This window comes from Bactrocera latifrons, unplaced genomic scaffold (genome assembly GCF_001853355.1).
Source record: "Bactrocera latifrons isolate USDA-ARS-PBARC rearing strain unplaced genomic scaffold, ASM185335v1 scaffold_10, whole genome shotgun sequence".
Lineage (NCBI taxonomy): Eukaryota > Metazoa > Arthropoda > Insecta > Diptera > Tephritidae > Bactrocera > Bactrocera latifrons.
The window spans coordinates 2873197-2901060 of record NW_017534408.1 but is presented as its reverse complement, the minus strand read 5'-3'; the positions used below and the strand labels follow the sequence as shown (position 1 = coordinate 2901060).

Genomic DNA, 27864 nt, shown 5'->3' with positions numbered 1-27864 from the left:
TGAACAATTTCTTCGGAGATTACATTGTTGCCTTAGAAAATTATCTATACCAAATTTCATGAATATGTCTTATCAAATGTGAAAGTTTTCCATACAAGAACTTTATTCCGATCGTTCAATTTATATGGCAGCTATATGTTATAGCGGTCCGATATCGGCAGTTCCGACAAATGAGTAGCTTCGTGAAGAGAAAATGGTGTTTGCAAAATTTCAAAACGATATCTTAAAAACTGAGGGACTAGTTCGTATATATACAGACAGACGGACAGACAGACAGACGGACATGGCTAAATCGAATCAGCTCAACATACTGATCATTTATATATATACTTTATAGGTTCTCCGACACTTTCTTCTGGGTGTTACAAACTTCGTGACAAAATTAATATACTCTGTTCAGGGTATAAAAAGTTTTCCCTACAAGAGCTGAATGTTGATCGTTCAGTTTGTATGCCACCTATATTTTATAGTGGGACAATATCTTAAAAACTAACTTCATGAATATGATCATTTATTTATACACAATTTTCCAACGTTTTCTGCTGGGTATTAAAAAAAATAGAAATTATGTTGCTTCCACATAAAAAGAAAATTATAAATAAAAAATAAAAACATAACAAATAAAAAATAGTAATAAATAAAAGGGTATACAAAATAATATTAATGAATTATATAATTAAAATATATATATATATAATATTTAATTAAATTAAAAAATTACCAACCTTCCGGTTTTTCTGTTCCATGCCACTTATTCGAATTTATAAATTGTGCTTGTGGCGGTAAATAACCAGTTGGCGCTTTATCCAACAACAAACGCAATTTATCTTCGGTGGCAATTAGTTCGCTTAGACGGTGCAGCACCTAACACAAGATTATTGGAGCAACACAAAAACCATACAAATAACAAATGATAACTACCTTGGAGCGTATCATTGGCTCCTGTTGCGTTGAAAATGAGCTGACTGTTTCGCGCATCCAGTTTACACAATGGAAATATATATCTAAAATGAGTTTCTGCAATTGTTCGTCGTAATCATAGAATATTGCATCACTATTCGACTCATCGAAAAACGTAGGCAATACTATAGCGCAACCAAGTAGTGCATTTATTTGTTCCAAACTACCTTGATACCGTTGCAAATGCAAAGAACGCACTAAATTGAAAAGTGGAGCAAGTACCAAAATCGAAGATGAGGAGCTGCAATGCAAATACATAAATTTTATACTCATAACAGATATTTTGAAATGTTACACAGAGCCCGGCTTCAGCACCAATTCTGCTATATTGATCGCAATTGATGGTATCTCACTTTCCTCCATATTAGCTGTGTCATCGATGGTATTAATGCATTTCTGGTAAGTCAATTCAATACCACTATAGTTAACAATAAATAAGTATAATTATTAGACGAAGTTAAATGTGTAGCTAAGCAGACTTACAATGGTTTGGTGGGTGAATGTTCGGCAACAAAATTATTCTGAAAATAGAAAGTCATAACATCGCATAACCAAATCAAATACGGTTTGTCAAGTTGTGTGGATGTTTCGCGTTCGATGGGCATACACATGCAACTACTAGCAAGTTCATCATAGAATAGTGCTAAGGATTCTGGGCAGTGCACACAGGCCGTCTCCACCAGCACTGCAATTGGGTATTAATTTCAATGGTTAATAAATCATAAAATTTATTTATTTATTATTAAAATATTTACTTATAAAATTTGCTGCCGTTTTGCCACGTCCATCAGGCAGCGCACTAGCGTTTGAATATGAAGTGTCGAAATCGTCATGTTCTATAATAGTATCCTCAATACGCGCCATACAATCGATAAGTTGTACAGCGCCAATGATGCCCTGTTTTCTCACGCTTTTAAATAACAAGCGTTATAATTTTATCATAGCATGAGTATTATTTGAGATAAACTTACTGTATATCAAGGTTTATTATTTGCTTTTTCAAAACCATATCTAGCTGATCCTGTAGCACAGTACATTCCGAAAGCGGTGGTGGAGGAAAGGCTATTGAGCAAAGTATCTCCATCGCCAACCGCGTTTGTGAAAGTGACAGATCGCTAAGCCGGTCTAAAAGAGGCTTTAAAAGCAGGCATTGTGTAAACAAAAACAGGAAAAAGTTAACTATGGTTGCACCGAAGCTATAACACTCTCCACAAAAACAGAAGATTCCACACCAGAACTTGATTTTGATCGATCAGTTAGTATGCCAGCTATATGCTATAGTAGCCCGACATGTGCAATTTCTTCGGAAATTGTACCGTAGCCTTAGACAATAATTCTTACCAAGTTTCGTGAAGATATCTCGGTAAAAAAAAAAAAGTTTCATAGGACTGGATTTCGATCGTTCAGTTTACAAGTCAACTATACGATATGCTGCTCCGATAACGATGGTTTTGAAAAATGAGCAAATTCTTGGGGAGAAAAGGATGTGCGGAAAATTTTAAATTGTATGTACAGACAGACGGACAGCTCAATTCCTACGACTGGCGTATCTACTTTATCGGAATTGATCCGGATTTTATCCGGCCGACACTGTTTTTTTGGCGATTTAATCCCGTTTGAAAAATAAACGGACGGACAGATGGCCAGACATATCCAATATATGTCCTGCGTGCAGTCTCCGCATAATACTGGCTACCTCTTTGCATGCCCCACCAACACCACTTATCTGACACTCCTCTTCCTTTGGCCCGATCACGTCGAAACAGCATGTTTCTTAGCCCTTCCGTTGGATGACATCGAAACCAACTTAACTAATCCTTACCATCCTATCGTGGATTAGATACTCACGAAAACAACAACATGGTCAGACGGAAAAATGGACATAGAGATGGAAGGGCTCAATCGACTCAGCTCATCATGCTGATCATTTAATTATATACTTTATAGTGTGTTACAAACTTCGTGTCAAACCTACGCTGTTCAGCTTATAAAAACATAACTATTTCCACTTACCATCAGCAGGGTTCCCCAATTTTGTATTTCAGCACGATATTTTCTTTGTAATTCTCTCAGTAGTTCCAAAGACAGAGTTGCTAATTTGAGCGTTGATTTGTCACAGGTTAGCTGTAGCAGCCGCTTGAGTATGGTGCGTTGTATAGACTCACAAGTCTTAAATAATACACTGAAAGTAAGTTAAAGGGTACAAAGTTAAACAATACATTAAATCTCTAGATTAAATTACCCAAATGATGATATGGCGAAGCCTCTAACCACATTATGATTTTCTCTTAAAAAATCATACATCAACTCCATAAGAGTGTGCGTATGTTGCTCTAAAATTGCAGCATAGTTAGACTTCATTTCAGCAAATATATCCACAGTTATGTGCTCTAATTTTATGTGTCGACGTAACTAGTTATTAAATACTCATTGTATGTTGGTCTAAATTTTAGCAGAAGCATTTCATTTTACTTACAATATTCGCAATAAACAAATAGTTATCTTCTTTAATATATAGTAGAAGTAGAAGTATGATAAAGTCCACTGATCTAAAGTACGTAAAATATATTATAGAGGATTTCCGTTTAAAAGCGAAAACATTTTATGCTATAAACCTGAATTGACTGCCTGGCAAAGAAGCCAACAATTTTTGCCAAGTAGTATAGAACTTCTTTGAACGCACAAAGGCCTGTTCAATAAAAGTAAAAAGATCTTGTTGTGTTGGGCAATCCATGGGCGTATTTAAACGCCATACCAGAATTTGACGTGTTGTTGTAACTAGCTACAAAAATGCATGTTAGTTAAAACTTAAACAACTCGAACTATACCAAGCTCTACCTCATTGACATTCTCATCGCTGCTATCAATTAATGCCTTAAAAAGAAAGTTCACTAATAACGGTAAAATCTGAAAAAATATACATTAATAGCACCATATAGAGCAATAAGAAGAAAAGAGAAAATCTACCACATACCGTGTTATTAAAACCATCTTCTTTTATGTAATCTAATACACGATGGCGAAGCTCAGACTGCATGCTGTGACCTAAATTCAGATTTGTCAAGGATTTAATTGAAATGGAGCTGAACAAGTCTTTGCTTGTGGGTAGATTCTCTCTAAGAACATAACATAGATATATGAATATACGTAAAAGTTAGTAGTTAAAAACGTGCTTACAATAGCATTTGTACAAAATCATCATGTTTGCTTTCGTCCAAAACGAGCTCGGCGTTAACTATGATATCCCGTCTAGCTGATTCACTGGCATCTTTAAATGCGCTTGAGATTCGTTCAAATATTAAAGTACTATGCGTTTGCGCGACATAACGCAACTGCACCATAAGCAGCGGTAGTAAAGGAACGGTACCTTTTCCAAGAAACACAGGTGTTCTGAAAAGTTTCAAAGGTATAATTGTGAACTTCACAATATAATAGTGTTAAATTTATTAATTATTAATTACCGCTGGCTTGCAGCTTCCGCAATTTTTTGAAGCAAAACTTCTACAACGGCATCTTGTAAAAAGTCAACCATTAAAAAGTTGAAAATCATACTCTCCTGTGATTGATACTCAGAATTATGGTCAGGCACCTTGATTGTACAGCCGCTTAACAATTTCAAACTGTATTTACATTTCGGCGACAATGCATCATTTAAACCTGTTTTGAACATGTCCACATTTTCCATATAATTTGCACATTTCATGAATACTTCCCGGAATTTATTAACAAACGTAATATGATCACAGGCTAAATATAAAAGATTAACAATATTTTCATATATCCATTTTAATTATACAAACATACATAGAACAAAATTGTCTGCTTCGTCCAAAAGCACGCCAGATTTAATTAGTACCAACTCAAAGTAACTTTTGGGTGGGCGCACACTTGTGTTGCGTGATTGTGTACGACCTAGTGATGAAGCTATCGTGCTACGTTGAGATAAGTAACGTTGAGTAGCCTCTTGGGATGCTGGTATATTCTCTTCACTGCTGCCACCAGCACTGCAAATCTCAGCTGCAACAACAACCTTTGATGATGGCTGGGTCTTCCGTTGACTATGGCCGAGATTTAAGGAAGTACACTGTAATATTGAATTTTTACATTTTGATTTTGAAGTGATACTATTTTGTTTACTCCACTGTCAATTGAAACCCCCTTAGGTATACTTACTGCGAATTTGACCGATGCATTTTCATCTATTGAATCTAAAGGCCTTTTGTTCTCACTAGACCGAGACGTATTTGTGTCTTTGAGGGTAATCTTATTTTTACCAAATTTTCGGTTTTTGTACATTTTATGTATTATTTCAAAAATATTACTGAACAATTCTAAACAAAAAAGACCGCGAGAATTTAATTAGATTTCACAAACCTACACAGGGTTGCATATTCGACATGTCAATTGGCAAGTTATTACACTGAGGGCTGAAAGATTGCGAATATTTTTGGTGACTACTAATTAATAGAAATAGAGATCGCTACAGTTGCGAGCGATTCTTTCAGTTTAACAAAAAGTATCGAAGCAAATAATCGAAAGACTATATTTGTTAACATTACTGCGAAATTGTGACAGCTTCTCTGTGCTTCCTTTTCCTTTTGAGAAGTGCATTTATGTTAAAAACTATATTCCTCTTGTTAATATTAGAAAATTATGATTACTTGGTATTCATGTCAAACCAAAATGTCGGAAATTCGTTAAAATATCCAATAGCAAATGCGGTCAGTGTTTATTAATCATTTAATTTTTATTAAATATTGTATCTACAACTACAGGCTTATTCTATTATTGCTTTATCATCTTAAAGATGTTCTAATTTAAAATGGCTATATATCTGACTATGCTTTTTTATGTTGCCGCATGCTTTAATAGTTTAATTTAGCCAAAGTTAAATACGGTTTCTAAGGTGTATTTTTTCATATGTATCGTGATATAAAGTGCGTATTGTTATTTTATGTTTAAATTGACGATGTGCTTAATCCAAGTTACATAAATGTATTTTTTTTCGATTTTTCTTTTATTGGAAAGTTTTGATAATAAGTGTTGTACAATATATGTACATACATACATGATATTTGTATTTGAATTGATAATTTTTACTTAGTTCCATGTACTGCCAGTAGTTTTACAAGTTTCTTAATACTATAAAATTGAAATGTTTTGCCAACACAATATTAAGTGATTAATATATTTACATACATGTAAATAAATCTTGAATAGTTGCTGCTCTTAAAATCATGCAAGATTTTAATTGTTCAAACTAATACTGTAATGTAATTTTTAATATGTTTTCCTGTTTTATACTGATAATCATATTTGAAAAAATTCCATTAAAGTGCTTCTAAATGTTTTGTATTCATGAAAATATCACTATAATATATTTGTTCTTTAATTTTTTTCCAAATTTTATATTTGTTTTTTCGTGCGCCGTCGTTTGAAACCAGTCATTTGCTTTAGTAATTGCGAGTTTTCATCGTCCATATCTGAGCTGGGCTCCCACAAGCGTAAACGTTTGGGTATGTAAATGAGTCCAATTAATGTAATTGCTGGAATATATTAATAAAAAAGTAAAAATTATTTCAAATTTTAAAATACATATATACATAAGTACGTATTTTTACATATACATATGTATATATTTTTATCGACCTGTACTTACAATTTAGAACGCAGGGGAAGATCACATAAAAGTTCAACGTACTCGAACGAAAGTATAAAGCTTCGGAAGCATAAAGAACCATGGTTAAAGCCAATGAGCAGCCACCCATGCTAACAACTCTGTAAGAAATGTAATTGAGAATATTTAAATGTACAAGTAGAACATGACATGCAGAAGCCATATGGAAATAATTTTACACAAATAATTTATATTATGCAGTAAGTTGAACTTTCTTAAAAATTTTGTATTTTAGAGCAATTTTAATTCTACTTTTGCAAAATTTCAGGTATAAGACACTTATTAACTGCTATTAACGGGGTCGATAGATGGAGATAGTTAACGGACAAAATTTACATACATAGATTTAAAAATAGCCACGAAAGTAGCACAATTCAAACACATACTCCTTACATGAGACTACATGTATGACATGACTGTATATAGCCAAGTTGCTATTGTCGGTGTAAAAACTTGTCAGATTTTCAGGTACTTACGGTCTATAGTGAATGTAGAGCGTGCAATGAACTAATGCAATTGCTTTAAGCAAACAATACATGCCAATTATGCGGGATATTGTATAATCTCCTGAAAATATTCAATATAGTAATTAATATTTCCATATAATGAGAGCTAAATAATTATTATAGAATATATTTAAAACTTAAAGTTGCTAATAAATAATGTTAAACTAATATTTATTTAAAATTTACGCAAATAAAGCAAAAATTATGTAAATCTTAAAGTAGTGGATAGCAGTAAAAGTATTCCTCCTCACCTTCGATAAATTGAGTATCCGTATGATCCCCAAGAAAGCTCCGTCTCTCTATATAACTACGAAATGCTGTTCCCAAATCCATAAAAGCAACAAATGCTATCCAGCCCCGAAAGGCGTATAGCAATTTGCGCTCCATTTTCGTTTGGTACGGCGTTTTGGCGACTTTTTTACCTCACCACAATGTAAAATATTTATTTAGGTTTAGGAATTATTTAACCAAATATTCTTGCTGAAATAATAATTAATTAATTATACAGATTGTAATTTTTACAGATTTTTTAGTTTCCATATATTAGCAGTTAAGCCGAATTATAAAAGTACACTGTTATTGTAAAGTTGAGTTTGTTGTTTTCGTAAATATTTTAAACTTGTTATTTTTTTTTTTTTTGTACAAGTGCATTATTTTCCAACATGTTTCGAAGGTATTTGTGAGCTAAAATTATGAAATAAAAATCATGCAGATTTTCTGTCCACAAAGATAATAACCCAAAACACCAAGTAAAAATTCAGTTTAACATCATACCGGAACACATCTAATATTTCCTTTCATAATTTTTATGGTTACCGTAATATGCGGCGGAAATAATTAATACACATGCAGGCTGCACAACAAATCACACACGCATACACACATTAAGTGCTTGAAGCAATAAATAGCTTCAAATGGCAAATAAAATCAATAAAATGAACCCTTTTGCAATTTGCTAGCGAATGGAAAAGGTAGCAAGTGATATTTATGCTACAGGTACACATCCGCCAATAAATCGCGTGACATATCCGTTTTTCTGCTCCATCGCAAGCGTAGAAAAATCCATAAAACGCTGATCCATCCCGATAACAATGCGCAACCACACAAACAGTCAAAGCCATTTAAGATTTATAGACGCCTTTGCATCAATATCAACTTTAATGTCACATTAATAAATATTGTATTAATAATATTATTTAAAAAATATTCTCTTACCTTTTACTTTTACGTTTGTTTCTTTTCACGTCTTCTTAATAAGTATGCTTAAGCAAACTGTGGTTGCACTTGCCAAGTAACGCGTGCATTCAAAATATGTAGATTTTCTTGCTTTAATTGTTTTCTTTTATTTTGAATGTTTATGTTAATTTTAGATGTGTTTCCCAGGCTAACTTGCTGAACTGTTTGCTTGTATTTTTTTATTGAATTGTCTGCGTATTTGGTTTTCCGGCTTTTCCACGCTCTCGAAATTTGTTTATATACGTCGAAGAGAAAAGTTTAACTGTCTGACTGCATTCTCTACAGATGCCAATGTACCATGCAGAATGCTGATTGTTTGCTGGCTGCTTAGTATTCTTTCGTTTTTTTTTGCGCCGGCACTTGTGATGGACTTGCGCACTGTGTTGTTTATAAAATTATGGGTATTCCCTGAGAATATATGCAATATACCGTAAATTTGACGAGCTTTGGTTAGAAATGCTGAATAGTATTTAACTTTGTTGGCTTAATATTTGCTAGCTAAAATGTTAATAAATATGATTTGAATAAAACAAACCATATGAAGTAAAATTTAAATTTTTTTTATTTAAAGAATCAACAAATGTCTACACATGTATAAATTGTATAAATTTATGGCTTTTTTTGATCATCGCTAGCTTGTGCTTCCTCACTCTTTCGGTATTCTGCATAATCCACATAGCCATCGTTATTCAAATCCATTTGCTTTAACACATAATCAACTATGTCAGTTAATTGTTCATCGGAGTAAACTTTGCTTTTTCCCTCTTCCTCAGTCCCATGATGCTCATCCGCTTTGTCGTGCGCGCTTTGAACTATGGTTGAATGAAAATTGTATGCAAAATGTGGTATTATATTACTTTTATTATTAAAACTACATTTTCAAATGTATGATGAAACCATGCTTTTGAACCAATTTAAGCTCACCAAACACCAAACCCAGCATTTGCCACCAATTTGAAGTAGCATGTGTCAGCATTTATGTTGTGCTATCTACTACTATGCAGTGTAGACAAAAACAAACAATGAAAACTTAAAAATGTTTATAAATATATCTTTTGTTCAAAAATTCCAGTAATGTTAAAAAAAAACATTTGACATCACAAAATCAATATTAATATTTCGTAATTGTAATTACATAAATTTTGAGTTTGTCAATTTACTAAACAAGTTCTATATTATTGCGATTGTTACGAATTTTATGCAACCTAGGACTGCCATTTTGAGAACCGAAAGCTGTTTGGTTGCTTAAGTAAAACTTTTGATTATGTTCTTGTAAATAAATCTTACTTCTAGCCCACTTGAGCTGGCATATTTTTTACCGATTATTTTAATATTTTTATGTGTTTGCTGTGGAATTGTGCCACAATCAGTCAGCTTTCGAACATGTATTTCTCTTATTTGCATTAAACGTACAAATTTTTGTTTTTATACTTTTTGTCATTCTTTTTTTCGTTGAATATTTATTTAATTAAAATTTTTGTAGAAAATCTAACTTTGTTCACATTTTATGTAGTTGTAATGAGCACAGTTCTAAAATACCTACATACAAATAAATTTACCTAAGATAATTAAATAAATTAGGTATCCAAAGAAGAAAGAGATTCGCGAAGGAACGGCGAAATTAATTTGCTAAATATATAAATTGTTCATGCGCAAAGCTATGTCTAATAGAAAAGTTGCCTTTTGTTTGGAATGACGACATTCAAGACGAAAAACTGTAAAAAAAAACAATAGAAGAACTAAAGAAATTGCAAACAAATTGAATTCAAATCACAATTTTGCGCCAAAAAATTATGTCATGGAATCATAAGAATCCTTAAGTAGAATAGGGATAACCTAACAACAAATAATAAGAAACATATTTCATTGCATCACTTATTTTCCACTTTGTGGCTGTTGCTGTTGTTGCTGTTGCTGCTGTTGTTGTTTTTGTTGTGATGCTGCCATAGCCTTTTGTTGTGCCTTTATAAATTCTGGATAGTCAATATAACCATCGCGTGACGTATCATCCATTTGCAGAATAGGATCGATCAATGCCACTAGCTCTTCATCAGAGAAGATCTTTTCTTCCACATGTGGCGTCTGTTCGTTGTGCGGTTGCTCTTTGCTTCCTTGCTCTATTAGTTAAAATCATTCAAATCAAAATACCGTAAGATTTCCGAACATGCGATTATGCGTTTGATTGAATGAAATGAAAGCATTTATTTTTTTCCAAAACCAATCCATTCACAGAGAATTATGGTTGTTAATGATGAAAGTAATGTACGAGTATAGTTTGATGTATGTTTGTTGATAACAAATTCACGGTTCACATGTAAATAAAAAAATAAAATATGATTAAACAATTAGATTAAAAATTAACTGTCCTTGGCATTCTTTATATTTTTTAAATAAACTGTTTATATTAGCCATACGAGCTTTATGCGTCTACGGTTTAGATCATATTTTTTAACAATATTTTTTATTGCAAAATACATACATATGCTTATATTCATACATATTTTTAAATCATTATCAAAATGATTTTTGAATTTAATCTGCATGCTATATGTATGTAAATTTAATATTTTAAATATTCCGTTTTCCATATTCCGAATAAGTAACAGAAAGAAAATTAGAAATTCTATATCATTTTTCATTAACGTAAGCTTATAACTTTTTATGCAAATTAGAAACACGAGGATACGCATAAATGTTTTTTTACGTAGTATATACAAACACAATTGTTATGAAACTATAGACATAAAGTGTGGTATGTGATGTCAGTGTAGAATATATAAAATATTGCATATATGGGAATGATCCGACACCGTATCAACAAGCATACATACAAAAATCCTTATGTAAAATAAACAATTGAAACAACATACCATGCCAGTGAATTAGTGATTTTATGAGCTCACAACCGTCCAATTTGTTGTTGTTATCAGAATCGTGCATTTTGAAGTAATGGAATTGCAGTTCTGCCTCAGACATTTTGCTCGTATCAATCGGAACCTGCATGTGTTCCTGAATGTGACTAAAATAAATAAAAAGATAAAATTAGTTTTGAAATAGTTCTTGCTTGCTATGTTCCAATCAGTAATATGATAATTCCTACGTTACTTACGCTCTCTCATCTTGGATATTGGCTGCGTTCAACACTTGCTGTTGGCCATGATGAGCTTGATGAGGTGCATGTGGCGCTTGTTGTTGCACCGGTTGTGGAGGCTGTTGTTGGAATTGTTGCTGTTGTTGAGGTGGTTGCTGTTGTTGAAATTGCGGCTGTTGTTGTTGTTGATACTGCTGTTGTTGTTGCTGTTGCACGGGCACCTGCTGATATTGCACTTGCTGTTGCTATAATTTAACACAAAATCATTTCATTATATTAATCAGTTTTTGCTTTTTAACATTTTCTCTCACATAATGCTGAGGATTGACATTTGGCGCATGGTGTATTTGTTGCTGTTGTTGTTGTTGATATTGTGGCTGCTGATTATGCTGCACCGGAACTTGTTGCTATATATCGTCCAAATTCATGTTTCTCATTATTTTTTATATTTTGATGTAGGTAGGTAATTTTACTTACATAGTGTTGTGGAGGAACTCCTGGAGCAACCCGTTGAGCGGATGTGAATCCAAATAACATTAACGATAACAGCAGCAGCGAAAAAGCTGGTAACTGTTTTCGGTGGAAAGACTTGATTTCAGGACGCATATTGGCACACCTACGTCAGGTAGGCTGGGAAGCACGGCAGTGTAATAAATCTTTTAATTCTTGACTGAAACTTATTTTTATATTATTGCAGCTTTAACAATACGAAGGGAATCGAACAACCACGTCAAACAAAAAAAAACCAGAGAAATTCACACGTATACACGTATACAACTTTGAAATGTCAAAACACTAGAGCTGTGATGCTATACGATAGTTAGGAACAGAAACTAGTATTATCGACTATAACTCTGTAACTAGGATACAACCGCTTACACAGAGCCTAAGTAATTAACCATACGCCAAATGTCTAGACGAGCCTTTATATGATTTTTCTCTATGTCTTTAACTATATAGACCAGTTATAAAAAGAATCCATGTTATCGATAATTTAGCATTTCTGGAGTTCTAGATTTATTTATTTTGTTTTGTAAAACTAGATATATATTTTAAATAAATCGATATTCATTTCTACACCACAAATTGCTTATTTTTTTTACGTCACTAAATATTTTATTAGTTGCCTAAAAACTGTTTTCACTCACTGAACACCCTATGAAAAGAAACGTCACGGTTGGATGGATAACTCTCCAATGTGAAATTTTTTGTCACAGTATTTACTTGAAGATTTTGTTTTCATTTTATACTTTTATAAACATATCAAATAACTATAACTGTATAGATTCTGCAATTTCCTGCTCAAGATTTTCAAGTGTTTTTAGAAAACTTCAGTAAAAAAAACTTAAAAAATACTTAAATGGTAAGTAAAAGCTTTTATGTAAATATTAAAAAAAATAATTACAAAGTTTCACTAATTTCGAATACTTGTTTATAATTTCGTAGGCTCGATATTTCAAGGAACAGGATATTGATGGTATGGAAATAACTTATATTACTTTAATAAGATTGGGTTTACTACATTTCAGCCATATTTGGAAGTTGATACTTTCTAATTGCTTAATCCGTATACTTTCGATGAGTAACATAATTTATCTTATCATTGCTAGAATTCCGTGAGTGTTTCTATCTATTTGCCCGGTCGGGACAGATAACTTCCCTCGATGAATTGACAGTAATTATGCGATCTCTTGGTTTATCTCCAACCATCCAAGAACTGATTGCATATTTAAAAAAGAAAGGAGGTAAAATGAGCTTTGCAGACTTTTTAGAAATTATGCATCAACATTCCAAAGTCGAAAAAATCCCTGACGAAGTCATTGCTGCATTCAAAGCGGCCGATCCGCAAAATACAGGAACTATATCTGCCAGGCAACTAAGAAATTTATTGCAAAACTGGGGAGAGGGTTTGTCAGTGCGTGAGGTAAATGGAAAATGATTATTTTGTAAACAATTTGTATTCAATAAATGAAAATCGTTCCCAGGTTGATAACATTTTCCGTGAAGCAAATGTGAACAACAACACTGTGGTCCGATATGCTGATTTTATAAAAATCGCTTGCGCTCCAGTTCCAGACTACTATTAAAATATTTTTTTTATCTTAATTGAAAATAACTGCTTACAAAATATATACATTCCTTAATTTCAAATATCATTCAAAATTTAAACAAATAAAACTCAATTTTATATACAATAGAAAACTGTATATTTCACCATTGTTTCAAAAAATGCATTGTATAAAAAGTTATACATGTTCCGTTTTAGTTGGCAATTGTAACCTCAACTTCTACGCCAGCTTCAATGTTGATTGAGGTGATCTTCTTTACAATCTCAGATGGTGAATGCAAATCGATGATACGCTTATGGATTCTCATCTGGAGAAGATACAAAATTATAAGAATTAGTATATGGCTTTTAACACAGGTGAACTAAATATTTTTTTAGCTATTTGTAAAACTCAAAGAGCCATTTGAATAAGTAATATTTCAAATGGACTATGTGAGTGCGTTTTTTATAGGCAAATACATTAATACTGAACGAAGTGTGCTACATACATCTAAGCTCGATATTATATTTGCCACGCATTGGAAAATATTACGATAAATTAATTACCTGGAAACGATCCCAAGTTTTGGAACCTTCACCACAAGGTGTTTTACGTGTGGTGATGCGTAGAGTCTTGGTTGGCATCCGTACTGGGCCCTGAATAAAAAATAATTCATTTATTTTAAAAATTTCATTAAACAACTGAAAACACGTGTAGCTTGAACATAAAAGTCTTTCTTTGCACAAAAACACTAGAGAGATAATGTCCAATCCAAGCCGAATATGTTATAGCACCAAAATAAAGACTAGGCTAAGCTCATTATCGCAAGCAAAACCTCCAGGAAAGTGCATATACAATTAAGTATAAAACATACGGCATGCTTACCTTGACACGCAGATTCTGGTTCTTGGCACTATTGATTAAATCACGGCACACATTCTCCAAAGAACGTACGTTCCTAGAAGTTAAAGTGATGCGAATGCGGTGAACTGATGCAGAATCAGCGCCTTGGGGCTTTTCGATATCCTTAGGTACGGCAGACTGAAATAAACGAATTGAGGTTATGCTAGTATAGATACACGTGTCCACTTTTACATTAGAAACCTTAGCTGTTTTGTTGTAATAAATGCATATTATTGTCAAGTATGCATTATGTTAACAAAAGCAGATGGATGCAATATTAAATACATACCATTTTAATAAAAAAAAAAAAAAATCCTGGTCGAGATATTCAAATCTTTGACTATTGAACAGCGCTGAACCAGAGCTGAGAACGAAATGAACGAGAAATATGTTAGCATTCGTTGTGAACGAGACACTGCGAATTGGAGAGATATCGATAAATCGCGCAACCGATAAAAGTTGATATACCTTATTTTGCTGTTACAATGGTAATTAATTAATTCTGATGGTATGTGCATTATTTAATCAAAAAAATCGCTAAGAATTTAAGATGACTGTTAAGAAATAACGTCGACTAGTTGATCGTTATTGTTAAAAATTGTCTGAAATAATCTCGATTTTATCGATAAAAACGAAGAATATTCCCAGTATTACAGTCCGCAAGTTTTATAAATTTTATATTTTCTTTAATTCTTTTCTAAAAATTCTAAATTATTTTCTGTGTCATGTTAAATATGCAATAATTTTTTTATATTTACTTCAAGAGAAAATGTCGGTATGCTTTGGTTCAGCAAAAAAAAAAAAAGTATTAGCAAAATACTTGCTTTCTTTATGCAAACATATGCATAACTATTTTACCGGGCTTTTCATACGCTTCCTTCTTTAAACTTCGCATTATTTCCTTTTTGATGTACTTAAATATGATTGAAATGGTTTGATGTTAAAAATTATAATTAATGACAAATTGAAAGAAAAATATTTATTGTGCTTTATTTAAAGAGAAAATATTTCATTCTAGCCAACATTATATTCATAGCTGTTGTTTTCATCCAATTATTAAGCGGGGTTGTTAGGTAAGTTTTATATTAATTTTTGGGAAATAGTCTGAGAGCTTCATTCAGCAGCAAAAATTAAATACAATATTTACGGCTGTTTATGTTATCACATATGTGTGTATGCAGGTATATAAGGAGAATAAATTGTTAACATAAAGTCGAGTCAGCATTCTTCAAAATTATATGAGTGCTGTTTTGTACCGCTACAACAAACTTATTGTATGTATTTACACCCAACCCGATAATAAGTTATGAACTAAGAATTAATTCAGACAAGTATTTGTATTATTTTATATTTATATGTATTTTTACAAACAATAATACATTTAAAATATTATAGTACAACTTTTGATTTCGCATCTTTTAAGGCTCGTTATGATAAATTATAAAAAAGCATATTTCTTAATTAATTTCAAATACACTAAAGACTTTTAACATTACACTTTGTAGTTCGCTCTATTGCATCTGCTTTTCTTGAGTTTCGACTTTTATGGGTTAGTAAATAATAAATTTCTAAGTTTAAAGTGATAATATAAGTATGTATATAAAGTAAAACTCAAAATAAAATATTTTTATTAACATAATCCTTAAAATTCATTAAAGTACACAATTGAAGTTTCTGTGCAGTTGACAAAGCCAATTATGCAAAAACACAAGTTTCGTGTTAAAATTAATGGATGTTAATTATAGACTCACGACCTTTGCCAACTCCAACCCATTGTACTGGTACACTCAGCTCACTTTCTAAGAAACGTACATACTTTTGTGCATTTTCAGGCAACTCCTTAAAGTTGCGTATATTTTCAGTGCTCTGTTGCCAACCGGGCAGTGTTGCGTATTCAACAACAATTTCGCCCAATTCGGCAATTGTGCCAGGGAAATGATCCAAAGTTTCCCCATTAGCGCGTTTGTAACTATAAAAAAAAATATTTAAAAATAATTGTTACTCATTTGTAAGGCAAGATGAATCGTTGTATACTTACGCAACAGCCACCTTGATCTCTGGTAAAGTATCAAGTATATCAAGTTTCGTCAAACAAATGCTTGTATAACCGTTTACAAGTGAGGTATATTTAAGTAACGGAATATCTAACCAACCACAGCGACGTTTTCGCTTCGTTGTAACACCAATTTCGCCACCCTTAGTCTGCAGCAGCTCACCAATTTCCTAAATACAAAAAAAAAAAAAAAAACGGGAAATAAAAATTAAATTAGATACAATAATATATTGTAAATACCTACATTAATTTGTTCGGTGGGGAACGGACCATCGCCTACACGTGTGGTATAGGCTTTAACGACTCCAATAACATCACCAATAGTCTGAGGTGGTAGACCCAGACCAGTAAGTACGCCACCTATACTGCAATTGCTGCTCGTTACGTATGGATAAGTGCCAAAATCAATATCCAACATAGCGGCATTGGCACCCTCTACCAGTATCTTCTTGCCTTGGCGCAATGCAGTGTGAAGGAAACAAATGGTGTCTTTTACATAGGGCCGAATCTTTTCCGCATATTCCTTGTATCGCGACAACTCAGCTTCAACATCGATATTAATAGAAGGGAAAAGACGCAAATGTGTTGCAACAATAGATTTAAACCTGAAATTGAATTTTTTATAACAATATATTTTTAAAGAATATAAAAGAAAATATTTTTTGGTACTACCATTGCAGGTATACACTTACTTATCAGTGAAGAGATTGAAATCACCCAACAATTCCCCTACGCGAATGCCATTACGTGTAGCTTTGCTGGAATAAGCCGGACCAATTCCTTTCTTGGTGGTACCGAGCGATTTGCCACCCTTTTCGGCCTCCTGCATACCATCCACCAATTGATGGAAGTCAAAAACCAAATGTGCGCGATCAGAAATAATCAAGCGATGTTCGAGCTTTTGCAAACCCTTTGCCTCATTTTTAGATAATTCTTCGAACAGTGATGGTAAGTGGATGACAACACCATTGCCTATAAATAATTAATAAAATTATCATTATAAACACATGCATACATAAATATAAATGAAATTAGTCAGAAGTTGTTTATGAGAATATTTTATAACACAATAGGTTTAAGTTCAAAGAGAGATGGTTGAAGACATGCCTCGTTCTGGACGACCTTCGACCTCCTCAACTGTTGAAAATTTTAAAAAAGTGAAGGTTATGGTGCTTAAAAATCGTCAGGCAAATGTTAGAGAGATGGCAAGAGTGCTTAAAATTCAGGTCATATTTCAAAAAGCAGAGAGACTAGTTCGCATATAGTATAAAGACATGTTTAAATCGACTCAGTTCGTCACTCTGTTTATTTTGTATAAAATTGTATACCTTCCTCTAGCATAAAAAATAATTAGTAATAATTAAAACAGTAACATGGTGGTGAATAACTGTAATTTTAATTATGACATGGTCTTGTGACATTCGCCGACGGCGCCGCTTCAAGTTAAATTAAACATCGATTAAACATTTTGAAAATGAAATGATTAATCTTGCGAACAATTACTCATGCAAAGAACATAAATATACAAACACATTTACATACAATATATGTATGTATAAACGTGTTGTTGTTTGCGTTTTTCTGGTTGTAAGCCCCACAATTTCAAATCAATGCTGATTCCTCTGCGTGTCAAATGATAATTTGTCGTTGCGAAAAATGATTCGTTTGCCGAAATAACTACCGCAGTTATGAAATTATCCCTAACTATGCTTTATTATAAATATTTATAAATGCATAAATTAAAGTGGCAATAAACGCATTTATGGTATTTGTGTAGTTAAATCTGATATGTGCTATCTCCTACAAATTTCTTGAGAAAAGATAAAGACGGTGATAGCTCAGATTGCTGAAATTAGAATAAAAAATCTAAATGTACATATGTAAGTACATAAGGTTGACTTTGTCTTACAATTTCATGATTACCCTTCAAAAGCTGTAGTTAAGTACATACGTACGTCTACATGTTAGATAAAAAAAAGTGCACTTCGGCAAAAAAATTGCTCGCTTTGGCCGTGACCGTAAACTAATAGAATAGCCGACACAACTCAGAATCACTGTTGAGATACTACATTCACCTAGACTGTATGTTGGCCACATAGTGCACATACATTTAAATGTATATGTATATTTATTTTTGCTTTCCATTGAAGTAACGTATGCAGAATGAGTGTGTGACTAGAGAAGAGGCTCTTGCCAACTTTTTTCAAGAGCAAATTTTATAAGAGGGACGTACGAAAGGTGCCGATGTTTTTTTTTTATGTACTTATATTCGTTACATATGTTAAGTACTATTCTTTAGCATCTTAGATAATTTACTTACCAATCACAGATATACACTTCTCATTTACAATTCCACTAGGCAGCAAGTGGAAATCAAATTCAGTGCCATTAGCTACAACAGTGTGTCCAGCATTATTTCCGCCCTACAATAGATAGATATGATTTTATATTAAGAAATGTACACGTATATTAAATTATGTATAATTTAAAGACTATGACGTGCATATGTACATACATATATAAACGTTTGTATGTATGTATGTGCCCTATTCCCATACAAAATGCGAAAATAAAATAGAAAAATTATTTATCTTAAGTTTTTGCGGATTGTTAGCAAGAGGGTGCATATACATACATACATATATGTACATATTTAAGATCATACATATTAATGTCTAGCAGTATAATTCAAAGGTTTAATATGTACACAAATTAAACCCATCACTAAGTGCAACACATTTACCTCCTAGTAGAAATACTAGGATTGAAGCAATGCAGGAACTGATATTCCTATGGAGGAGTATAAATATGTGAACCGAATTATGTGGACGATTTTTTGGGTAGTAGAAATCATAAAATTTGGAATTAAGCGGAACAAAATATAACATAATGCGCAATAATTTGCCGTTGAGGCAATGTGCTCCCTGCTCCTATATGGATTCAAGAACCCTATAATGGAATTTGTAATTCGTTTAAACTTTACAAGGTTATAACCTTGCAGTACAGTTTTGCCTGGCGCTGGCATGTATTTTACCAGTATCTATTTCCATCCTCTTCTTCTCCTTGAGGACGCATCGCGTCAGAAAACTGCCTTAATTTAGAGAATGTTGCCGTGTTGACAACCGATGTATAGAAATAAATCCGGATTAGATTCGGTTACGTAGATTCGATTGTTGAGCCGACGGGCGACAAATATAACAACAACAGTATTTGTATGTTGAGAAGATAGTTCTTGAAGGGAGTCCCTCCAAATGGTACTGGATCACTGAACTTCTGTGCACTAAAATTTAACATGTCTATTAGCGCTCGTCCGGAAACAATCTTGTCTACTACAGGGATAGATAAAATATGTATATGTATATAAAAGCATACATAAATATTGTTTGGCAAATGTGCAAAAAGTACTAAAATTTTTAGTTTGTATTTATATGTACATAGGTACATATTTCAACAAACATATATGCATACATATGTATCACACATTATATGGATACAGTATACATTTGTATATAATATCTTAAGAAAATCATAATTTCTATTCAATCGTAGTGATTGACATGTATGTTTAAGGAACTACAACTACTTTTATTATAAGTAACCGGAACGGACCCGGATTTTTATCCGGTCAAGGACTGTCCATGCCTCGAAATTGTTTCAGGAATATTTTCTACAACTACAACAACGACAACCACATTTAATATAATCCTTAAAGGAGCAACTCAATAAAATGTCTTGGAACAAATTGTATTTCCAAATATCTAAATGAAAAATCCGCTTTTTTCACACTGAACTTTTTATTACATTTCTATTGTTGTAACATTTAGTTATCAGGCTTAGACAGCGACTCGTAAAGTTTAATTCTTCAAGATAACACGTAAAATGTATACATACATACTATCCCACTTGTGTTACGACATATGTATTAATTTTTAACCGCTTATTTATTGTCGGTAAATGTGTATATATATGTATATACATGGTTACAGAAATTTCCATACAGTTTACAAAGGTACAGAATATGTTTGTACGTACTTACAAATGCATATGTAGATGTATGAACAAATATATGAGGGAATATGGCTAGATAAGATAAATGGTGTTAATTATTTACTCGCCTCTAAATGAGTGTTAACGATCAGTTTTATGTAAGAACGCTCCTGCACTTTAAAACTTTTAATCACTGGGAAGAAACATAAGTTTCTAAAGAAATATGCTCTACTATGAATTTTTTATTTATTTATATGCACATATATTTAGTGTAATAAGTAAATAAAAATGTAAACAAGACATACTAGTTTTAAGCAATTATTAGCGCGGTAATAAATATATATCCATATGTATGTATGTACATTGCTTTCATATGTAGAAGTAATTAATAAGAAATACGAATGATTGCGTGTGCATACCGTCCAGGCGAGCTACGCGATAAAATGAAATCACAATTGTCGGTTATTCACCAACTCAAAGTCAAATAGAACGCAAAACTATATGTTATGTAAACATTAAAACGCCAAAAACACAAGTATAGAAAAATTTGCTGAAGTAATCATGCGTATCCATTTTGTGTATGTGTTTTATGAATGAATGCTGTGGCAGGCTGTGAACAGATTACCACACACAAGGAATAACGGGAACTATTTCATCAGAATTAACAAATAATACTTAGTGAATTCTGAAGTGTAAGTTTGATAATATTCCAAATATGAACAAGTGACAATTATTTTACTTTAATTCTTTTTTTCCGCGTGACTTGTATGTCGGTGTTTAAGTACAATGTGTATTACTCACCTGACACCTGCAAACAATGTCCACTTCCAGCGCTAGCATATCGACAACTTTGCCCTTGCCTTCATCGCCCCATTGAGCGCCTAGCACAACTCCAACCTTGGATTTGTACATGTTGAGACGTCCTTGATGTAATGTCTCATAGTTACTCCCGTTCACAACACTGCTACTGGACTCCGTCATCTTCACACGTTTGGTCGGCGTCGGTGGCGCTATTTTGGTAGATATTCTGCAATCGACCGAAAATACACAAATCCCGATCACTGTCACGAAAGTACCCTAAGTACTTTTCTCGACACAGGCAAAACTTGTAAAGAAATCACAGGGAATAGAAAAGCACATTTATCGGTCCATTCCGAATTTGCATGTCAGATGTCAGCTGTCATTTGTCAACCATAAGCATGCGTACTTGACTTTTTTAACAGGGTTGTCAACACTTATTACCAGAGAACTGCCTTCATTAGCAATAATTTTGGAAGGCGTTTTTTATGGGAGACAAAGTAATCAATAAATTATCGTTATATATAACAATTTATGGTAACAATCAACAGATATTTAGTATAAATACAAACTGTCTAAGATATTACACATTTCAAAATGTTTTATCAACCACTATTAAAACATTTTCCATTTTACATATCTTAATAAATTACTTTTGGTATATATTATATATATAATTATTTTTCAGACATATACATCAGCTTTGATTACCCTTTTCTACTATCAATTAATTTCCATATAGTCTTCATAAATAGTATACCAATATTTTAAGTTCTGCTGTATTTAATTAATTGGTTTTAAGAAATCTTTACTTTTATGAATACAATTTTAAAGGTACGTTCTAATGATTTAATTTTATTAGCCTTGCTACTTTCAAAATTTTGTCATAAAATATTGCAGCATGCCATTTTTTAACTGGCAATAAATATGGCAATAACAATTTCTTTAAAGTAGCTTTCAATAGCAACTTGTATATACATAGAAATTAATTTAATTTTAATGTGTTAACGTCGGTTCTTTGAAATTTATTTATTTAATAATTAGAAACATACATTTCATTCTCATTTGCCAAAAGGCTTCAACTGCACAGAAAAATGCTTGGCATCCCTGCAAAAAATTAAACATATGTGTTTAACCATTAGAAGTCGCTCTCGACCAAACCTATTTGGCCAAAAATAATAAAAATAAGGATTTTGCATTTATAGTCGTGTCTTGTTTTGCTATTTATTTTATTTGGTGCAGTTTCCATTAGTTTAATATGGATTCACCTCACACAATTTGTCAATTGTAAGTATTTATACTTTATAAATTTTCTAGTTTTAATTTCTACTTTGTTTTCAGCTGCGAAAAGGTTGTATTTAAATATACATGTCCGAAATGCAATGCGCGGTATTGTTCTATCGCTTGCTATAAGACTCCAGAGCACTTGAAATGTACAGAAGCATTTTATAAATCATGTATACAAGAAGAATTATCATCAGATGATCGCAATGACATGAAGAAAATATATGAAATATTAAAAAGCATACATGAGACAGACGCTGGAATTGAGCATGATTTTAATGCAGAAAAAACGGAAGGTAATTTAGATGAGGATGATATTTCTGATGGTGATGGTGATGGTGATGACGATGGCAATGATGAATACGATGAGGAAAATCTTGAAGATATTGCTACACGTATGCAAAATGTTGATATAAATGACGCGGACGAGGTCTGGGAACATTTGTCAACGAGTGAGCGTGCTGAATTTAAAAAGTTAATTGAGAACAACAAAATAATGGATTTAGTACCAGAGCATAAACCTTGGTGGTCTTTAAAGAAAACAAAAATAATAGAGATAAATAACACCAATAATGATACTCTTGTACCTGAAATTGAAAAAAATATACCAAAATTTTCAAGCATTTTTAGTAAAGCACCATCGCCGTGTTTGCATTATAATTTATGGAATATATTGTGCTCATATGCAGCGATGGTGCGACACTTCAATGGCGAACACTCCACAACCCCAATTGAAGCTGTTGCGCATTTGGTAAATTTAAGTTTAACTTTAAAATTTGGAACAAATTTTGAGAGTGTTGACAATGCTCTAACAACTGTGGAAATTGAAGCGCTTAATACGAAAGATGTTGGCCTAGGCATGTCAGAAAATTTCGAACCAACTTATTCGGGGGCATTATGCTCTCTATTAAAACATGATGCTGAATCCTTAATGTCGTCCTGTCATAACAAACTAGCAGCACTTAGCGACATTTACCATTTATTAAAGAAGGCCACAAATCATTTAAAAATAAGTGATTCTAAAAAAGACGGTGATTTTTTTAAATTATTCGCCGTATGTAACGGAAGTGTTATGCTGGACCGAAAAAAATTGTTACATTTAACAAAAAAAATCCAGTTTTTATTATCATACGTTAATATTGACAATGAAGAACTACTTTAAAAGAATAATAAAAAATCTGTGTAATTATAAATGTAAATATCTGAGTATGTTTGTTTTGAATACTTTTTATTTGTAAATAGGCGTGAATGGAAAACTGTAAGATTTGATCGATATTTTTTTTTATTAACTTCTAGTAATACATCACGTAAGTTGATTGTGTAAATTAAAGTGCTGAAAATATAATAAATGTTTTTAATTTTTCCAACTAAGTATCCAGGCAGACAATAGATGTGTTTCCGATAATTTTATTGCTGTCAATATAAGGTTGCATCTTAGCAGGCAATAACTATATCCGCCAATCAACTCACCAAATCCAAATTGGGCAATAATTTTCTGTAGGCATTTGTTATCCGGATAAAAGCAGTTGTCATATGACTTTGGATATGGTTTTTTGATATGGTTTGAGATTTGAGAACCATTTTGGCATCCCATATGGAATCAAAGCTCTCTATTATATCCATTAGAGGGCGCAATGTCGTTTTAAACGATAATACACATATTGTGGATTTATCGCATTTTATGAAGTTGTTTACAAGTCAACACATTTTTGTGGTTTTGTGATTTATTTAATTTGTTTCATACTTCGCTTGGTTAACTTTAGTTAAATATGGATCTAGCTCACTCAGTTTGTCAATTGTAAGTATATCTGCTTTGTAAATTGTTTAGTTTTAATTGCTACTTTATTTTCAGCTGTAAAAAGGTTGAATTCAAATATACTTGCCCAAAATGCAGTGCATTGTATTGTTCTAAGAGCTGCTTTAGGAAGCCAGTACACAAGAAATGTACCAGTTCATTTTACAACATTTTTCGCCAATCTTCATCATATAGTAAGGAGGAGCGTAATGAAATAATGATGAGATATATGATTTTGAGAAAAATACTTGAAATACAGAATGGAACCATGAAGGAAAAAGCAATAAGTGAGAGTAGTAACGAAAGTGAACATAGTGTCTGGACTGGGGATATTGGTAATATTGGTGAAGATGGTTTCTATTCTCATATTGGTGATGATATTTGTGAAGAATGTAATGATGATGCTGATGATTCAAATATTAATAATTTAAATGAAGGTGGCGATAACGTTGAATTGGATGATGATAATAATAATGGTTATGATGAAGATGAATGTGATGATGATGATGATGATGAAGATGATGATGATGATGATGATGATGAAGATGACGATGATGATGATGATGATGATGAGGACGATGATGATGATGATGATGATGATAATGATAATGATTATGACGATGATGTTAATGTTGATGATGATGATGTTGCTGATGGCGATGAAGATGAAGCTGATGACGGTGATTCTAATTATGAGAGTGGGATTTCTAGTGATGACGACGTTCATAATGGTTCTAATGATAATGGTGATAAATACAGTGATAACGACGATGGTGACGACTTTAATGATGGTGGTGATAATAACCGCAATGTAGGTGACTTTAAAGATGATTCTAATAATGATGGTGATAATAAGGGCAATGTTGATGGTGATAACGGCGGCGATGACGATGATGATGATGATGACGATGATGATAATGGTGATGACGGTGATGATGATGGTGATGACGACGGCGATGTCCATGATGATGATGACGACGATGATGGTGATGACGTTGATATTCGTGATTTTGGTTACTTTGGTGATTTTAATAATTTATATAATTATATTGTTAGCGATGATATACTTGAACTTACTAGACAATTTTGCTATTCGCTGAGAGCGCGAATATTAGAAAGACGATCGAAAACATTAAAAGCAAAGTTCGATTATTACAACATACCCTACTGATTATATGCAACATAATAGATTTTGGTGCATAATGTATTATCATGTCATATCATATCATACAGATATTTCATTTTCTAGGCAATGGTCAATACCGGTTGTCTTCAGTATTATACCTTTGGAGTATGAATACGTTGTCTACCTTTAAGCAAAATATATATACAGGAATTTATTCCTATACAACAAGTGAAATGCTGATTAAAAGCTTGAAGCAATAATGATTATTTTGTACGTGCAATTTTACAAAGCCACTGCAACTTTGACTGTAATACGAGCGTACCCAGCCCTATGGATTTATCAAAAAAGTTTCGTATAACCTAATATGGTTCTGTTAAAAGAAAAGAGAAACACTGTGTGCATATTTCGTGTAATAGTTAAGAATAAAACTCATAAAATATTAATTTTATTATTTGCCATTTAGGTAGTAGGACTATGGTATAGATAAATAAGTAAATGAATATATCGAATATTTATTATTATAGTTTAATATTGGACACACTATACATGGTGTTTGTAGCTGAAAATCTAAAGATAATAATGACAAACAAAGACTGACCTACATTTTAAAAGCTTTATTTTTATTGCACTTGATTTGTAAACGAGATTTTATGGATACTTTCAAGATTTTGTATACGTTTTTGTATGAAATATGTATGTCATTTTAAGATTTCATTTCTTGTTAAATAATAGATTTTGTATGCAATTTACAATTTAAATCATTCCCAGGAATCAAATTTGTCTATAATTTGCAAAACGCAGTATGGTAGCTTTGAAGAAAGCGGATTCAATTCACTTACTTTGTTCCTTTTTTTTTTTACACGTAAAAATGTTGACAAGTGTTGGCGGCTAATATGTACTTAGACTTCGCTAATATGAACCGACTAAACAAAAATAATAAATAATTCAAATCTAAACTTAACAAAAAATATTAAAGAGTAAAAGCTTCCAAGTCCGAGCAACTTCTAATCAGAGCTAGCTGTCTTAGTCTAATTATTGTTTGAAATTTAGTTTACAAAAACGAATTGAGTTTACTTAGGGAAAGAGCGTTTAATTTTTATATATTGTCTAAGATTAATAGTTGAAGAATGCCGTAACCTGGTGGTTGTTGTTTTTGTAACGGGTACTTATCCCCGTTGATAAGTTGTCGTCGACGTCATCGAATGGAAGGCCCAAGAAACGTTTGTCTGAACCCTGGAGCCGTAACCAGGTGGTTTTGTGCAGATATCTTTAAATTATGTTTAAAAAACATACCAATTAACACAATATACCAAATATTTTTTTTAAGCTTCATCCGGTATGGATTGTTGTTGATTTCTTATTAAGTTTGCCAGGAAGATTGTAACGTTTGTTTATAAGATTCGACCACTATGGCTTATACCTGCTATACGAGCTGACTGATGTAGCTTCAGTGCAATCGAAATTAAAAATTTTTATTTTGTTTGAAAAAGCAAATTGGAGGATTCCTCTCTTATAGCAAAACCTTTAGATGGATTGTAAGAATTGCAAAATGCAATCATCTCAGGCTGACAAATGTTTTATTGACACAACGAAACACACGCAAGAAAAAATATGCAATAACTGCAAAATATACTACACCAAAACTCATGCTAATTTTCATGCAACGAAGTGTAGCAAAATAATTGCAACCCTGTGCCAGCTGTTATATTACACATACATATATATATCCATTTCGTTATTACTTCATTGAGAAAGGTATGTTGTACGTAATTTTAAATATTTATATGTTAAAGCTTGATTTAACATTTTAGATAAAAATGGCTGAGGATGGTGAACCCCACGCAAAAAAGAAAAGACAACAGCCGAACAAAAAATGGAAGGAGTGGGAGGTGCTCCTGATAATTGACTACCTGAAGAAGGAACCAGAATTTGAGGCAAGTTTATAAATTTGTTTAAATTTTTAGTCTAATTAATTTTTCTTTCTTTTCAGGCGCCAACTGCACGATTTTACTATAAGCGGTTCCTGGAAAAGTCGCAGTTAGATGCCTCTTGGGAACTCGTGCGGTGGAAGGTGCGGCATTTGAAGGCGCAGTATAGCAAAGTTAATGACTGGCTGGCTTCAAATGGTGCAGGTCTTATGGACAAAACTTATGGAAGTACCATTGCACGTTAGAAAGATTTGAATATTTCATTTTATATAAGTATACTAATTTTTTAATAATTTCAGCAAAAATAGCTAAAATGTGCCCATATTTCCAACAGCTCAGGGAAATTTTTGGCAAACGCGTATGTACTATTGAGTCGTTAATGATCACGCCAGATGTTGTTGACTCGGCTTCCTCTCAACTGTGTCCAGCAAGCCCTGCACCTATTAAAGTAGAAGCTGAAGCTGAAAAAGTG

The 27864-nt window shown here is 32.6% G+C and overlaps 7 protein-coding genes across 9 annotated transcripts in view; 2 read left to right on the top strand and 5 right to left on the bottom strand.

Annotated features, from left to right (window-relative positions):
* The window catches only part of LOC108966393 (Fanconi anemia group D2 protein homolog), a 9924-nt gene extending 4558 nt beyond the window's left edge, over positions 1 to 5366 (bottom strand). Inside the window, exons 1-16 of the mRNA XM_018929257.1 lie at positions 5134 to 5366; positions 4765 to 5044; positions 4422 to 4707; positions 4138 to 4350; positions 3935 to 4076; positions 3799 to 3867; positions 3576 to 3742; positions 3437 to 3509; positions 3203 to 3372; positions 2974 to 3142; positions 1932 to 2095; positions 1716 to 1870; positions 1444 to 1645; positions 1256 to 1378; positions 922 to 1201; positions 726 to 864 (exon numbers count right to left, since the gene is read on the bottom strand). Coding sequence (XP_018784802.1) covers positions 726 to 864; positions 922 to 1201; positions 1256 to 1378; positions 1444 to 1645; positions 1716 to 1870; positions 1932 to 2095; positions 2974 to 3142; positions 3203 to 3372; positions 3437 to 3509; positions 3576 to 3742; positions 3799 to 3867; positions 3935 to 4076; positions 4138 to 4350; positions 4422 to 4707; positions 4765 to 5044; positions 5134 to 5256 — 2755 coding nt within the window. The 5' untranslated portion in view covers positions 5257 to 5366. The remainder of the gene's footprint in view (positions 1 to 725; positions 865 to 921; positions 1202 to 1255; positions 1379 to 1443; positions 1646 to 1715; positions 1871 to 1931; positions 2096 to 2973; positions 3143 to 3202; positions 3373 to 3436; positions 3510 to 3575; positions 3743 to 3798; positions 3868 to 3934; positions 4077 to 4137; positions 4351 to 4421; positions 4708 to 4764; positions 5045 to 5133) is intronic.
* A 361-nt stretch (positions 5367 to 5727) lies between these two features.
* Positions 5728 to 8861, bottom strand: LOC108966683. 2 transcript variants are annotated; one of them, XM_018929719.1, is made up of 6 exons: positions 8359 to 8861; positions 7960 to 8298; positions 7395 to 7623; positions 7114 to 7204; positions 6620 to 6738; positions 5728 to 6506 (listed from the first exon to the last, which is right to left on the bottom strand). In XM_018929719.1, the coding sequence occupies exons 3-6, from the start codon at positions 7528 to 7530 to the stop codon at positions 6367 to 6369; spliced, it is 486 nt and encodes a 161-aa protein (XP_018785264.1). In that variant the 5' UTR covers positions 7531 to 7623; positions 7960 to 8298; positions 8359 to 8861; the 3' UTR covers positions 5728 to 6366. The 2 variants fall into 2 exon arrangements, with proteins under 2 accessions (XP_018785264.1, XP_018785260.1); XM_018929715.1 differs by lacking the exon at positions 7960 to 8298.
* Positions 8862 to 8943: 82 nt separating this feature from the next.
* LOC108966670 (probable serine/threonine-protein kinase irlF) lies at positions 8944 to 12353 on the bottom strand. 2 transcript variants are annotated; one of them, XM_018929701.1, is made up of 5 exons: positions 11948 to 12353; positions 11782 to 11877; positions 11489 to 11715; positions 11250 to 11398; positions 8944 to 9191 (listed from the first exon to the last, which is right to left on the bottom strand). In XM_018929701.1, exons 1-5 carry the CDS (start codon positions 12074 to 12076, stop codon positions 8989 to 8991), a joined length of 804 nt encoding a protein of 267 aa, XP_018785246.1. In that variant the 5' UTR covers positions 12077 to 12353; the 3' UTR covers positions 8944 to 8988. The 2 variants fall into 2 exon arrangements, with proteins under 2 accessions (XP_018785246.1, XP_018785240.1); XM_018929695.1 differs by lacking the exon at positions 8944 to 9191 and adding an exon at positions 9207 to 10496 and having other exon boundaries at positions 11948 to 12344.
* A 270-nt stretch (positions 12354 to 12623) lies between these two features.
* On the top strand, positions 12624 to 13621 carry LOC108966702 (calmodulin-like protein 4). The gene is made up of 4 exons (XM_018929725.1): positions 12624 to 12833; positions 12917 to 12947; positions 13081 to 13394; positions 13456 to 13621. The coding sequence occupies exons 1-4, from the start codon at positions 12831 to 12833 to the stop codon at positions 13555 to 13557; spliced, it is 450 nt and encodes a 149-aa protein (XP_018785270.1). The 5' UTR covers positions 12624 to 12830; the 3' UTR covers positions 13558 to 13621.
* Positions 13622 to 13656: 35 nt separating this feature from the next.
* Positions 13657 to 14821, bottom strand: LOC108966710 (40S ribosomal protein S20). The gene is made up of 4 exons (XM_018929737.1): positions 14711 to 14821; positions 14404 to 14559; positions 14085 to 14174; positions 13657 to 13846 (listed from the first exon to the last, which is right to left on the bottom strand). Exons 1-4 carry the CDS (start codon positions 14711 to 14713, stop codon positions 13733 to 13735), a joined length of 363 nt encoding a protein of 120 aa, XP_018785282.1. The 5' UTR covers positions 14714 to 14821; the 3' UTR covers positions 13657 to 13732.
* A 1262-nt stretch (positions 14822 to 16083) lies between these two features.
* LOC108966961 (adenylosuccinate synthetase) lies at positions 16084 to 21762 on the bottom strand. The gene is made up of 6 exons (XM_018930140.1): positions 21263 to 21762; positions 18795 to 18897; positions 17167 to 17446; positions 16719 to 17079; positions 16460 to 16644; positions 16084 to 16390 (listed from the first exon to the last, which is right to left on the bottom strand). Exons 1-6 carry the CDS (start codon positions 21440 to 21442, stop codon positions 16147 to 16149), a joined length of 1353 nt encoding a protein of 450 aa, XP_018785685.1. The 5' UTR covers positions 21443 to 21762; the 3' UTR covers positions 16084 to 16146.
* A 619-nt stretch (positions 21763 to 22381) lies between these two features.
* Positions 22382 to 23742, top strand: LOC108966062 (zinc finger HIT domain-containing protein 2). The gene is made up of 2 exons (XM_018928790.1): positions 22382 to 22546; positions 22601 to 23742. The coding sequence occupies exons 1-2, from the start codon at positions 22518 to 22520 to the stop codon at positions 23703 to 23705; spliced, it is 1134 nt and encodes a 377-aa protein (XP_018784335.1). The 5' UTR covers positions 22382 to 22517; the 3' UTR covers positions 23706 to 23742.
* Positions 23743 to 27864: the final 4122 nt, after the last annotated feature.

Bases quoted from the DNA above. Each gene is read 5' to 3' on its own strand.
- LOC108966683 (XM_018929719.1), bottom strand. From the start codon at position 7,530: ATGGAGCGCAAATTGCTATACGCCTTTCGGGGCTGGATAGCATTTGTT. The intron at 7,205-7,394 runs GTGAGGAGGAAT...GAATATTTTCAG, and splicing joins GGATACTCAATTTATCGAAG to GAGATTATACAATATCCCGC. The intron at 6,507-6,619 runs GTAAGTACAGGT...AATATATTCCAG, and splicing joins CTTCCCCTGCGTTCTAAATT to CAATTACATTAATTGGACTC.
- LOC108966710 (XM_018929737.1), bottom strand. The intron at 14,175-14,403 runs GTAAGCATGCCG...TTTTTTATTCAG, and splicing joins ACCAGAATCTGCGTGTCAAG to GGCCCAGTACGGATGCCAAC. The intron at 13,847-14,084 runs GTAATTAATTTA...TATCTTCTCCAG, and splicing joins AAACTTGGGATCGTTTCCAG to ATGAGAATCCATAAGCGTAT.
- LOC108966961 (XM_018930140.1), bottom strand. From the start codon at position 21,442: ATGACGGAGTCCAGTAGCAGTGTTGTGAACGGGAGTAACTATGAGACA. The intron at 18,898-21,262 runs GTGAGTAATACA...TATCTATTGTAG, and splicing joins ACATTGTTTGCAGGTGTCAG to GGCGGAAATAATGCTGGACA. The intron at 16,391-16,459 runs GTAAGTATACAA...TTTTTTTTATAG, and splicing joins GAGATCAAGGTGGCTGTTGC to TTACAAACGCGCTAATGGGG.
- LOC108966702 (XM_018929725.1), top strand. The intron at 12,948-13,080 runs GTATGGAAATAA...TATCATTGCTAG, and splicing joins CAAGGAACAGGATATTGATG to AATTCCGTGAGTGTTTCTAT. The intron at 13,395-13,455 runs GTAAATGGAAAA...AATCGTTCCCAG, and splicing joins AGGGTTTGTCAGTGCGTGAG to GTTGATAACATTTTCCGTGA.
- LOC108966062 (XM_018928790.1), top strand. From the start codon at position 22,518: ATGGATTCACCTCACACAATTTGTCAATT. The intron at 22,547-22,600 runs GTAAGTATTTAT...CTTTGTTTTCAG, and splicing joins CCTCACACAATTTGTCAATT to CTGCGAAAAGGTTGTATTTA.
- LOC108966670 (XM_018929695.1), bottom strand. From the start codon at position 12,076: ATGCGTCCTGAAATCAAGTCTTTCCACCGAAAACAGTTACCAGCTTTT. The intron at 11,878-11,947 runs GTAAGTAAAATT...GACGATATATAG, and splicing joins GAGTTCCTCCACAACACTAT to CAACAAGTTCCGGTGCAGCA. The intron at 10,497-11,249 runs GTATGTTGTTTC...TTTAACTAATAG, and splicing joins ATCACTAATTCACTGGCATG to AGCAAGGAAGCAAAGAGCAA.